Source organism: Tetrao urogallus (assembly GCF_951394365.1).
Source record: "Tetrao urogallus genome assembly, chromosome: 5".
NCBI lineage: Eukaryota > Metazoa > Chordata > Aves > Galliformes > Phasianidae > Tetrao > Tetrao urogallus.
Window position 1 is genome coordinate 30,008,479 of NC_136818.1, and position 12,610 is coordinate 30,021,088.

Sequence of the window (12,610 nt, forward strand, 5' to 3'; positions counted from 1 at the left end):
TCCCGGGCCGGCCGGAGCCCGGCGGGACGGTCGTGAGCCAGGCGTAGGCCTCCCGGGGCCGGCCCGCCAGGTGAGAGCCGGTGTGGGGGTGCGCGGGTTCCGAGGCGCGGTTCTCTGTCCGAAGGAGGGATTCGCGAGGCGGGGGCGGGTCGGGCCTGTGCGGCGCTGGGCTGGGAAGCGCGAGTGCTGCGGTGCAAAGGCCGAGCGTTTCCCTGCCCTTGGAAAGGGGAAGGGAGCTTCCTCCCGCCCTCCCTCAGGAGTTTGTCTCACAGGTGCTGCGAGAATGACCATGGCCCAGGCCGGAGCGGTGGTGGTGGCCGCTACGGGAGTCCTTGTCTTCTTCCTGTATGCCTCCATCCACAGGGTTGAGGAGGGACACCTGGCCGTGTACTACAGGTAGCGTTCCTACTGGAAGGCCTCCGCAGGTTTTCCTGACTGATGAGATTCTCAGCCCTCAGAGAGTGCCCTGGGAGGGGATTGTTCCCTGCTGATTTTTCCTCAGGGTTTTGCCCTGAAGTGGGTGGGGTGAGTTCTTTCTGCTTTCCTGCACCTATAAGGCACGGTTCTGTACAGAACTGTTGCAGTCCTCTGTTTTCCTGATCCCTCAGTTGCTTTTCCTACCTCTGTACAAAATGACTTATCTGCTCATAATTGGGATCTAAAAGCATGAAGCCTGTATCCTGGGCCTGCCTGCAGCCTTGTTGTCTCACCTGGGTGCTGTTGCGCTGTCCAGGACAGGTGGGCACCTGCCTGCCTGTGCCTGGCCCAGTGGCACTGGGAGCTTGCAGCTGCCCTGGACAAACTCTGTAGAAAGAGAGAGGGTGGTTACTAGATGCTTCCTCTTCAAATTTTAATAAAGGAATGGAGAAATTCAGCCTCAGCCTTTCCAAGCTTTTTTCTGCCAGCCTTTCAGAATCTTTGGGTCACTCATGCCATTTATCCTCCTTTCTACGCTTCATTTTCCCATTTTGGCCCAATCCCTTTGTGCTGCTTTTTTCCCGTAATTATGAGTGTGTTGAACAATGTGGGCCTTTGCAGGATGCTAAGCATTGGTTGCTCAGAGCTCTCCTCTGTCTCCAACTGACAACTAGCTGTCTGACCACACAAGGGACTGCAGATCGTTGTCCTTCAAGTAGGGGGCTGTGCTGAATGCACTGTGGAAATCCACACTGTCACAGGTCACCAGCTGCTGGACTTTTCCATGACTGCTAGTCAACAGCTTAGAGGAAAAAATTCTGTGTTTTGTAGACTCTCTTCAGTGTTGCAGTGATGCAACAGAATGTTGCAGAATTTAGCTATGTCTGCTATCTCTAAAAGTTAATTTCTCAAAACTGTTAAGTCACAACAGGCAAGTGTCTTCTTTAGAGTCAGCTGTTTTATACAGAAATTGTGCTGTTAATATTCTCAAGATAGATTGCTCCTTGGCACTGTAGTGAATGAGGTTACAGGCCTGAAGTGACTCTAATGCAAGAAATATGGAACAGGTGAATTGTGTAATTCACACTAACATAGCTGTGACTCCTGGCATTTTAATTGTGTTTTCCATTTGCTTGAATGTTTTCTCTTTCTCTCTAGGGGTGGTGCATTGTTAACTAGTCCAAGTGGACCAGGCTACCACATCATGTTGCCCTTCATCACCACGTTCAAATCTGTGCAGGTCAGTGTCTCTGGACTGCTGCCCTGTGCAAAATGTCAGCATTTGTTGGGCCTTTGGGTGCTTTGCTGCATGAGAACCTGCACAGATTCTTTTGGAGCAGGAAATGCCTCACTCTAGGATATGATCTGTTTGTGGACAGATTCCCAGGAAAGCTGCAGGAAGTAAGAGTAGGGAAATGAGCACAGATGCCATTGTCTCTCCCAGAAGGCAGTTAGGACAAAGTCCGTTTCCTACTTGCACCTACAACTGCCCCGAGGGAGGCAGAGGATGCAGTTTGGTTCTTCGTGCCTCTGTTGTGGTTGTGATGGATTGAAAGCAGCACGGTCTGCTTGGAGAATGGTGTGCATTTCTGAGCATTGGTTATCTTTTTATTTCAGACCACTCTGCAGACCGATGAAGTGAAAAATGTGCCTTGTGGAACAAGGTATGTTTTTTTCATTGTATTTCTTCTGGTGTAGAGTAGATGTAGTAGATGTATTCTCTTGCGTAGTTTGCATTAGTTGTTCGTAGTGCTGTGATGCAGAGGCTGAAAAGTAAAAGCATAAAATTAGATCCAAGCATAAATGCATTCATTTCACTTGGAAATCAAGCAGGAGGTATAGGACCAAGTGCACTTGCTGGAATTGATGTTTGCATTTATGCTGATGACCTCCCAGCTTTCCTTGTTTTCTTCCTTGCATTACTCTCAGCACCCACTAGTCTTCTTTAGTCTGCCTTCTGCTTTGCGTATTTCTAGCCAGAAGCTTGTGGTGAGTATGAGTGCTGATTACAGCAGTGGGCAAAAGTAAATGGTGAACAGAAGTCCTTGCTCCTGGTAGGAGATGACTTGTTTAAACAACAGCTCAAGAAATAAGTTTCCTGGAATTACTGCAGCATGGAAAACAACAGAACACTATCAGCGTGACTTGAACGGTGACACACAGCAACCCTTTTGAAATTCAAAGTTGAGCACTGGCAACCACGTTAATAAAGCAGAGTTAATTTTGATTTGTTTTGGCCCTTGTTAAAATGAGTGCTTAGAATTACTCCTATAGCAAATCATGAGCATTGATTGAGCTTAAATATTAACATAAAAATCTTGTGTTACCTAGCAGGCTTTAGTCTAGATTTAAAGCCTTTTTCAGGAGTGTTTATAAGTAATACTGGTGTTCAGAGATGTTACTTCTAGAACAGTTTTCTGTGTTTTCTTTAATGCCTTTAAATGTATAGCATTTGGAATCAAAGTCTGAAGCTGCTCCACATCAAAACTTTGAATCCAGATTTCTCTAATAAAATATTAGGAAAAAATGAGTAAAACAATATTTTGTAAGTATGAATTGATTCAAATCTGAAATTTCACTGTCCAGGTTCTAAGTCTATTACAAGAGTAGGTCCTGAATGCTTAAAGTACTGTGATTGTGTACTGAACCATCAGACTGAAAAGACTGATCTTTCTCTTCTGCTTTGTTCCGATTCTCTGTATTCTCATACATTAGGAAGTTTAAAATGGCTGTGTGGGTGTCCCATCCCTAATTTCTACCCTGCATGTCCCACTCATATGTGACGGTGTCAAATTGATACATTAAATACAGATTTTAAAATGCTTTGGCACCAGTTACATGTTTTTCATAAAACAGCTGTCAGCTCGAAGACTAAAACTATTTCATTACAGCAGGTACTATTTCATTAAGCCAAAATGAAAATCAGTTCTGTGATTACCTCCAATGTTTGAGGTTTCTGACCTTCTTTGGCAAGATAATGTATGCTCAGTTCCTTGGAAAGTTCAGCACTTTCTTCGTGGCAAGTCTGCTGATCTCTGAAAACTGATGATCAACGAGACCTCATGAAACTAGTTGTAGAAGAGCAAGGTATTCTGAAGAGCTGACTTAAGAGATTCTTCACTGGCTATTGTGTAATACAATAAGCAGATTGAAATGACTCTGTACTGATATTTCACACGAAAACTAGGAAAGTAGCTTTTTTCTTACAAAATAATTGGGAAGACTCATGCTAAATTTTGCACAGGATTTACCATGTTAAGGAAAGGTAAATAGCCAGGATGCTAAGTGTTGATATTGCCCTAGTATTAGATGTTTACTTGCAAAGTGTGGGTCTTGGGCTCCTGCTGAAGATCCCTGGCAGAAGCACCAACACAGCACTAGAGGACTGCTGCTCTGGGACAGATCCCTGCAACTGGTCATGTGGAAAAATGTACTGCACAGATCACAAGTGGATGTGTTAGGTTAGTCACTGTGTCTCTAAACAGACTAAGTGTAAGAGTTTTGACACGCTCTTGTTACCCAGCCTGGTGTGGTTGTCTTTGTGGTCTAGCAATGAGCTTTGAAGGTTTGCGCTTTTTTTTTTTTTTTTTTTTTTTAAATAATAATAATAATTATTATTATTATTACGGTCTCTTCTATGGCAACATATTTCAGTTCTTCCCTTGTTTTCTCCTGGCCAGGCATTAGCCCAAATGCTGAAGCGTATGAGTCTTTCTAAAAAGTGCTGCTGAAATGCCTGCTGGTGTATGTCTGTCTCTTCTAGCATCCCCTGTATGTTTTCATTCTGTCAGTAAAACTAGGGACAGTGCTGATGTGAGGACCTCAGGGTATGTTCCAGTCCTATGTATTCTAAGGTAGAGGTCAGAAATTCAAGTGTGAGAAAGGCTGTGGAAACTGCAGTGGAGAGTCTTAATCACTGGAGATCTCCCTGTGGGAGCTGTGCAGTGGGGGTCATTCAGCATTGCACCTGTCAAGAAGGCTGCTTTTTTAAGTGGGGATGTTTGGAGTGGTAGTGAGCTGCCAAAATGGAAGGACCTTTTTAGTTTGTCAGGGTCCATCTGGATGGCATCCCTTCTTTCTAGTTTGTCAACCACATCAATCAGATTGGTGTCATCTGCAAACTTGATGAGAGTGCACTTGAGCCCATCGTTGATGAAAACGTTGAAGAGCACCAGTCCTAAGACTGGCCTCCACCTTGACGTAGTGCCATTCACCACAACCCTCTGTCTGCGGCCTTCAAACCAATTCCTTATCCACCAAATAGTCCACCCTTCAAAACCGTATCTCTGCAATTTAGAGATAAGGTTGTGGTGGGGGACTGTGTGAAAGACTTTGCACAAGTCCAGGTAGGTGACGTTGATCGCTTTCCCTCTGTTCGCTGATGCCATCATTCCATCATAGAGATCCACCACGTTGGTCAGGCACAACCTTCCCTTGTTAAAACCACACTGGCTGTCTTGGATCACCTGTTCATCCCTCATGTGCCTTAACATGCCTTCCAGGAAGATCTGTTCCATTATCTTCCTAGGCACAGAGCTGAGGCTCACCGACCACCCCACTCTTTGCCAGGCCCACACTTCTTGAAATCACAAACTCAACCAGGCCTAGGCTGCCTTCAGTCTTAATGCCTTTGATGATCTCCTCTGCATTGTGTGAGCACCAGATCCAGCAGCACTTCACCTCTGGTCACTCTATCTAGTAGTTGAACCAGAAAGTTAGCATTCACGGACTCTGGGAATCTCCTGTATCTCTTGTAGCTCACCACGTGGTTTTCCCAGCAGATATCTGGGTGGTTGAAATCTCCTATCAGGATGAGTGCCTGTGGGCATTATGCCTTCTGCAGCTGAAGGAAGAAGGCATCATCAGCAGGCTCCCCTTGATCAAGTTAGTCCTTCATTAGTAGTCCCATCTCACTCTAACCCACAGGCTCTCAACTAGCTCCTCACCATTTCTCAGAGGGAACTCCTCACAGAACATCCACTCTTTAACATGGCAGACAACTCCCCCACCCTTCCTACCTAGCCCATCCTTTCTAAAAAGGCAGTACCACTCTACAGTGGTATTCTATCTATGGGAGTCATCCTACCATGTTTCCATGATAGCAACTGGATTGTAGTTTTCCTATTACAGAGGCTGCCCTGCTGCTTGCAGCGGGTGTTATCTGCTGGCCTTGTTGTCTCGCCTTCGTTCTGCTGACTCCAACTTTTGATAATTGTGGTTGCGTTCCTGTCTGAAGATGTTTCCCTTTTGTTGGCTGAGTAGGAGGTAACAAAGTTAACTGAAAGCTGCTTTACAGGCTTGCTAGAAAAGGCTTTTGGTTTATACAGAGAAGAACCAGTCTGTACAGAAATGGGGTTTACTGACATCTGATTGCAAAATGCTCAAAAGGTTAGAATTGTTCTGGGTAAAAATTAACTGCAAGTTTCTAACAGAAACTTTACTAAAAGAGTAAAAAGGACAACTTGGCTTTAAATGCAGACCAGTATTAGCAATTTTGGTACTAATTTGTTAACCCTCTTTTTTTTGTTTCCAGTGGCGGTGTTATGATCTACATTGACCGAATAGAAGTTGTGAACAAATTGGCACCATATGCAGGTATATCCAGTTCTGTCTCAACAAGCAGCTCTGTGGCTGCCTTCACCCTCGGGCAGCTGTGTCTTGGTTTGCAACACCTTCCATTATCTGTGGCTTGTTGCCTTTACGGTTCCCAGTACTTAGATTCATGCCTGTGCCTGCAAGCCTTTGAAAGAACCACAGATTTGCTGAGAGGAAATCAAGTTCTAGGACTGCTTCTCCCCTGAAGGATTTGACATGTTAGGCTGCTTGTGGCAAGTGCTCAGGCAGTCCTCTTTCTTGGAGCTGAAGGGAGGCAGACCTATGAAACTCAGTACATATGGCAGAGCCCTCAGGTGCTTGCCTACTCAGCTAATGGAAAAGTTACAAAGGTAAGGCCCATGTAGGAGCCTCTTACATTCTTATTTCATCAGCTGCCAAACCAAAGATGTAGACGTTTTTGTTTTTTTTTTTCCCAGTAGCATAGCTTAATGTAAAACCCTTGTTTTATTGATGCATTGTTTCTGTTGTAATCATTGTTCATGTTGTAAAGTGGATATGATGCTTTTTTTTTTTTTTTAAACTTTGTATGGCACCTGATCCTACACATGTAAGTCCTGAACCGTTTGGTTAGGCAGATCATAAATAAGGAGCATGCAGTATGTCTTCCTATAGTGACTGAGCTCTTTGAAGTAATGTAACGCAGCAGCACTGGTGGAAAGGGTCTCTCTACAGGTTTCTCCTTTGACATCTCCTGCTCACAGCAGGCGTGTTGCTAACAGTTGTCAGGGCAACTGGGATGGACAGAGGTCCATCCAAGTCCTGAAATGTGCCAAGAATGGAGATCACCCACCTCTGGTGCCTTGTCCTAGTGCTGCACTGCTTTCCCATTGTCACAAGCCCTCACTTTGAGGCAGAGGCGCTGCAGAAAGCAGTTCATGTCAGCAGAGGATCACTGGCTGCATTGCTGTTATAATAGTTCTCTTATTTCCTCAGTGTACGATATTGTGAGAAATTACACTGCGGACTATGACAAGACCTTGATCTTCAATAAAATTCATCACGAGTTGAATCAGTTCTGCAGTGCCCATACTCTCCAGGAGGTTTACATCGAGCTGTTTGGTAAGTGGGCGACAGCTGTATGCACCCACCAAGGTCTGTGTAGTCTTCCTGTTCTGTGAAACATGTTACAGCAGTCTCCTGTGAGCAAGCAGCTTACATATTGAAGTTGCAGTCTAGAAACCAGCTCCTTAGATATTTATGTGCTGCTTCTCTTGGAACTTTACTCTCTAATGATTCAGAATTCTCATGTAGAGATTTGATTCCAGTTCTTTTCTGCTCAGGGCTGAATTCTGGACATACAGAGTGTGTTCTCTGCTGTTGTGCATGGAGTCGTGCTTGTTGCCTTCACTGTGATGGGTCTTGTTCTTCTCAATTTGTTCTGTAGCTGAATTAATTTCTTTGCTTTAAAAGTTTCTTTCTGACTGTTAGAAGCAAGGGGCTGGAAGGGAGATGCTTGCACTTCATTGCACTGTCTTAATTTCTTCACTAGGGGGTATCACCCATTCAGGAGTTAGCAAATTTAACGTTCTGCTCCTTGGAGTGGGTGCATACCTGTGTCTCCAGAGGTGTAACATCATCTCGTTCCTTCTTGATTGTCAGAACAGGAGAAAATAGATTTATTATTTTGAAAGGTAAAAAGCTGTCAGACTTCTAATGTTTGGAAGCAATAAATCTTTGAATGCTGTACTCAGACTTGCAAAACATAAATAGTCAGAGAGGTGTTTCTTGGTAATGCATGCAATTTAATCCCTTCATAACAGTGTATTCCAGTGGAAAGACCTTCCTGGAGCTTGGGAGTAACAAAATATGTTTTTTTCAGTAGCAAGTATTGGATTCTGTAGGTCTTTCAAGAGCTAAGGCAGAGCTCACTGCAGTCAGTGGGATTGACATGGCTCTGGTAGGGAAGGACAAGCTTCTGCATGTGTTTCCTTGCTGAACAGTGAGATCCATATGCCCTCTGCTGTGATGCCGTGACTTTGTCAGTAGTTGAACTTTTCCAGAGGCACTGTCACGTGCTTCTTATGGCTCTATCCTTGGGAATATTTTCCAGGGGGTATAAAAAGGAAAGCAATATACAGAATGACTTCAAAAATTCTTTTTTTTTACACCATGGAGATGTCTCTTCAACGCTAGCTGAATTGCTGTCACACGATGTATAGGAGAAATGGTGACAAAAGCTATGTGATCTCTCTTGTCGTCCACAGATCAGATAGATGAGAATCTGAAGTTGGCCCTGCAAAAAGATCTCAATGTCATGGCACCAGGTCTTACTATCCAGGTAGGTTTATTGTTCGATAAAAGATTTTTCTTTTTTTACCTCTAATTCGTTCACCTTCCAATGGATCAATGAGATTTCTTGCTTCTGTTTTCCATGTATGGTAAAATAGTTGTGCCTTGAAAGTGAGGTTTGTCAGCTGAAAACTGCCCATGTGACAGTTACTACTTCTAAATGCTGTTTTTATGTTGAGGGAGATGTACAGGGTAGAGAAATGACCTTTTAGGCCATAGATGTGCAGGGATTGAGTGTAATCCATAAAGACCGGGAAAATGTTTTTCTCCTAACTACATTTGGCAACCCTGTATAGCTCCAGCATGCCCATGTAGTTTCTACAAGTATTGAAGAAGAAAAGAGATGTCTGGATGCATGTGGGGAGAGAAAAGCTTCCCTTTGACAGCACATGAAGTGCTACAGTAAATACTGTATTCCTCTTCATGGCTTATTTTACCGTCGCCTGCTCTGTTTTGACAAGAGTCAACCTTGCTCTTCCCAATACTCAGGTTAATTTGCATTGTACATTGCACACAAGTTTGTAGTGGATGAGCATCATCGGTCAAAATTATCTTTGTAACATAAAAGGTCTTTCTGATCTCAGGGTGGAAGAAAAGCTCACTGCTCTTTGCTAGGAAATGCTAATGACAGAGCTAAATCTGATCTGTGACATAAGCTGTTCTTTCTCAATATGCCATGCCCGATCTTTGCAGTTGGTCAAAAGATGAAGGATATTCTGCCTGCTTCAGCCCTGTCTTAGTTCACAGGACCAGCAGTTTGAAGATGCCCCATAACTTGTGAGGGAAGTGGTTCATCTCTAGTCCTTAAGAAATGGTGTGATCTTCTCTTCCTGTGTATATTGCTTCATTTCAAATCAGAGCTGTGCCCTCGTCTCTGGTAAAATTGCAGCTTCTTAGTAGCTCTTACGCTGTGTTCCCCACACTGCACCCAATATTCTGAGACAGCCTCATTAGACCCAGGATAGATGGGAACACATGTTGGCTTCACCCTGCTCCTGAGCTTTTGCCAAAGCGGCCCTGGGGTCAGGGGCTGGGCTTCAGTGCCAGAGTAGAAGTGCCTTTATAACACCAGCTTGCCTCCAGAGCCAGTCCTTCATGATCCTTTTTTTGCAAAGCTCTTGCTTAGCCTCTTAGTCCCAACCTGTACCAGTGCCTTAATATTTGAATATTAACCATATTGATGATACAGAGTAATGCTTTTGTGCAGTAGATACAAGCAGATTTTACCTTCAAGTAGATAAAGTCTAAGCTAGAGGAAATTTTCCAAGATCAGAGTGTTTTATCAGCCTACAGAGTAATCTTCGCCCGTGTTTGAAAACCCACACTTCTAGAGACTGATCTTTGATTTGGTGGTATTATGGAGATGGAAAGAATATATCCCTGTGCGCCCTGCTGTGACTGGGAATTGCTTTGAGGTGAGCTTTCTGCATGTACAACCTCACCAGGGACTTGGAGAGGCTTTGTTCCTGGCAGGAGCTTAGAAAACCCTTCATTGAAGGACTGATTCTGATCTGATGTCTCATAAGTCCACTTGTTCTTCTTGTTCAGAGGAGCAGTAGTTGTTCCAAAGTGTCCTGCTCTGATGCCAGGCTGACTCTTCTTTCCAGGCATGGCATCAGCCAATTTACTGCCATGGACTGTCTTAATCCACATCTCCCAAAATTTAGTCATCAGCCAGGTGATGCACACAGGCTGGTGATCAGCATTGCCATGCAAAGCACTCTTGGTGATCAGCAGCTGCATGCAACAGTTGTGTCCGGCTGCCACACATGCCCTGCTGCTCTCCTATGTCTTTGCTGCAGTTTCTTGTTGCCTGGTAGCTTTTGCAGGCTTTACTCCTAGAAAAGTAATTCCTGGGCTTGTAACTTTGTCTCTGTTTGTAGTTCTTACTCCTGCCCTTTCATTTATTTGGGTTGGTGAGCTTCTTTCTTGAGCTTTACTTTGGAATCCATTGTCTGGTGTTGCTTAAGGAGCCATTCCACCTTTGGGCTGAATAACTAAGCTTCTAACAAAGCTGATGAACTTCTTGAGAAGTCTTCTGCAACCCTCGCTTGATCACTTTGTTTTCTTAAAAACTCAAGAGATTGGAAATACAAATGTAAAGTGACTGTTGCTCAGCTGTGTGGCACAAGAGGACTGGAAACTGCTATGTGTGGTCTTGGATTAATATGAAGATGTCTTCATGAAACTAGACATTTCTTAGCTATGCAGATTTCACCAAAATGTTTTATCTAAAATGAACACACTTTTTTTTTTTTTAATAGGCTGTGCGTGTTACAAAACCTAAAATCCCTGAAGCCATCCGAAGGAATTTTGAGCTAATGTGAGTAGCAGCACCTAAAACTTACAAATTGGTTCTGAGGGTTCAGCATGAGCATAATACTGTTAGAAAACTCTTACCTTTTGCTCAGATGGTGAGAAGTGTACTCTGCTCACACTTGTACATGAGGTACATTTCCTTTAACCCACTGGCTTAAACAGGGCTAGTTGTCTCTGCTGCAAGGGAATGCTGCTAACATCTGGTCAGCATCTTTTCCCCCTGTCCTCTTGTGCCCTTGTTTGCAGAACTGTTTATGCAGCTCTGTTTTCATGAGATTGCTTCTTGTCCTGCAGGGAGGCTGAGAAGACTAAGCTCCTCATTGCAGCCCAGAAGCAGAAGGTAGTAGAGAAGGAGGCAGAGACAGACCGGAAGAAAGCGCTCATTGGTATGTCAGCATACTTGGGCAAGAGACAGTTTCCTTTCCTGCATCTCATGGGAGACCAATTACAGGACAATGTCTTGATGAAACTGTGCCAACAGTCAGTGGGAGATGTAGAAAACAGAAGTTTTGGTGCTGCTGTGTCTTCCTCCCAAAGCTGCAGAGCAGTGTCTTTGTCCTACAGCAGGGCTGCTTTAGAGAAGGTCAAGAGTTAACATCTCTGCCAGCAAAACTGGGCTTTAAGCTAAATGCCCTTGAGTAAGAGGAATCACACCTTAAAAGGAATATTGACTAGTTCTGCTCTAGAAGCACCAGGACTGTTTTCTTTCTTAGAGCACAAGCTGGCACAGAGCTGTGCAGGACTATAGGATCTGAGCAGAAAGGGAGGCAGCAGAAGCAAATCACTTTTATGTCTGTGACAGAGGGCTGGGGTCAGATTGCTGATTCTCAGGCCTCGCAAAGCATATGTCTGAGCTGAGCCTGTTGTGATTGCAGAGGCGGAGAAGACTGCCCAGGTGGCCAGGATTCACTATCAACAGAAGATTATGGAGAAAGAAACAGAGAAGCGGATTTCTGAGATTGAAGGTAACTGTGGAGCTAGTGTGCTGTGGGGATTATCTTTCAGCTAAGAGTGGTGGCAGGTAGAGAAACCTCAGAACCAGACTCGCAGGTAGTACCGCCCTACAAAAATAACAGAGGCCACAGCAGCATGAGATTACCTCTCAAGGGAGCCACAAGTGCAGGTCCCTGGCCAGCCAGGCTATGTCACAGGCACACCAAGGCCAGCTTGTCCCCACATGACAGGCTTACATGCTCACTGTGTTGTGCTCATTCACTTGCTGATGCTGCTTTTCCTGTATTAGATGCTGCATTCCTAGCAAGAGAGAAGGCAAAAGCAGATGCGGAGTACTACACTGCTCAGAAGCTGGCTGACTCCAACAAGGTGAGCACTTCAAAGCTGGTCAGAAGGTGACTTGCTTAATCTTTTCCACTGCACTGGAGACAAGCAGGCATGTGAACAGCACTGAGAAAGCACTTAATTGAGCAGCCCACATCTCAATTCCTAAGAAGTGGCTACCTGAGTTGAAATCTTGGCAATGCAGAAACTTGTCTCTTAAGTCCCTGTTTCTTCTTTTCTAGCTGAAACTTACCCCAGAGTATCTGGAACTCATGAAATACCAGGCAATAGCTGCGAACAGCAAGTTGTATTTTGGTGACAGCATCCCCAGTGTGTTTCTGGATTCTTGTGCCTTTCAGCAAGCTGATGTGAGGACTACCCAAGAAACCAACCTTCCTCCTCAGGAAATCCAGGAGAGCCCTGCAGACAGCCACTTCAAAACAAAGGGAAATACTGGCTGACAGAGGTGGAACAGAACCCATTGTAGCTCAGCAGCTCTCCCAGTTGTGAATGGGAATGTTGCCCGATGTTTGATGGGGCAGATGCAGCATGTGCGTGGGCATCCTGCCTATAGTTGGCAGTTGGGTTGATTTTTCTTCTAGCGATGAATTGCAAGCACTCTGCCTCTCTTGTTTCTTCCCTATAAAATTGGTGCTTCCAAATGAGGGAATATCCTGTACTAACAAACTTA

General features: G+C 44.5%; 1 protein-coding gene across 1 annotated transcript; it reads left to right on the top strand.

The window, feature by feature from the left end:
- Positions 1-283: 283 nt before the first annotated feature.
- ERLIN1 (ER lipid raft associated 1) lies at positions 284-12,380 on the top strand (the record flags this gene model as incomplete). The annotated part of the gene is made up of 11 exons (XM_079535209.1): positions 284-396; positions 1,576-1,657; positions 2,035-2,081; positions 5,951-6,012; positions 6,967-7,092; positions 8,238-8,311; positions 10,587-10,645; positions 10,936-11,027; positions 11,517-11,606; positions 11,885-11,964; positions 12,162-12,380. 11 exons carry the CDS (start codon positions 284-286, stop codon positions 12,378-12,380), a joined length of 1,044 nt encoding a protein of 347 aa, XP_079391335.1.
- Between the last annotated feature and the right edge of the window lie 230 nt (positions 12,381-12,610).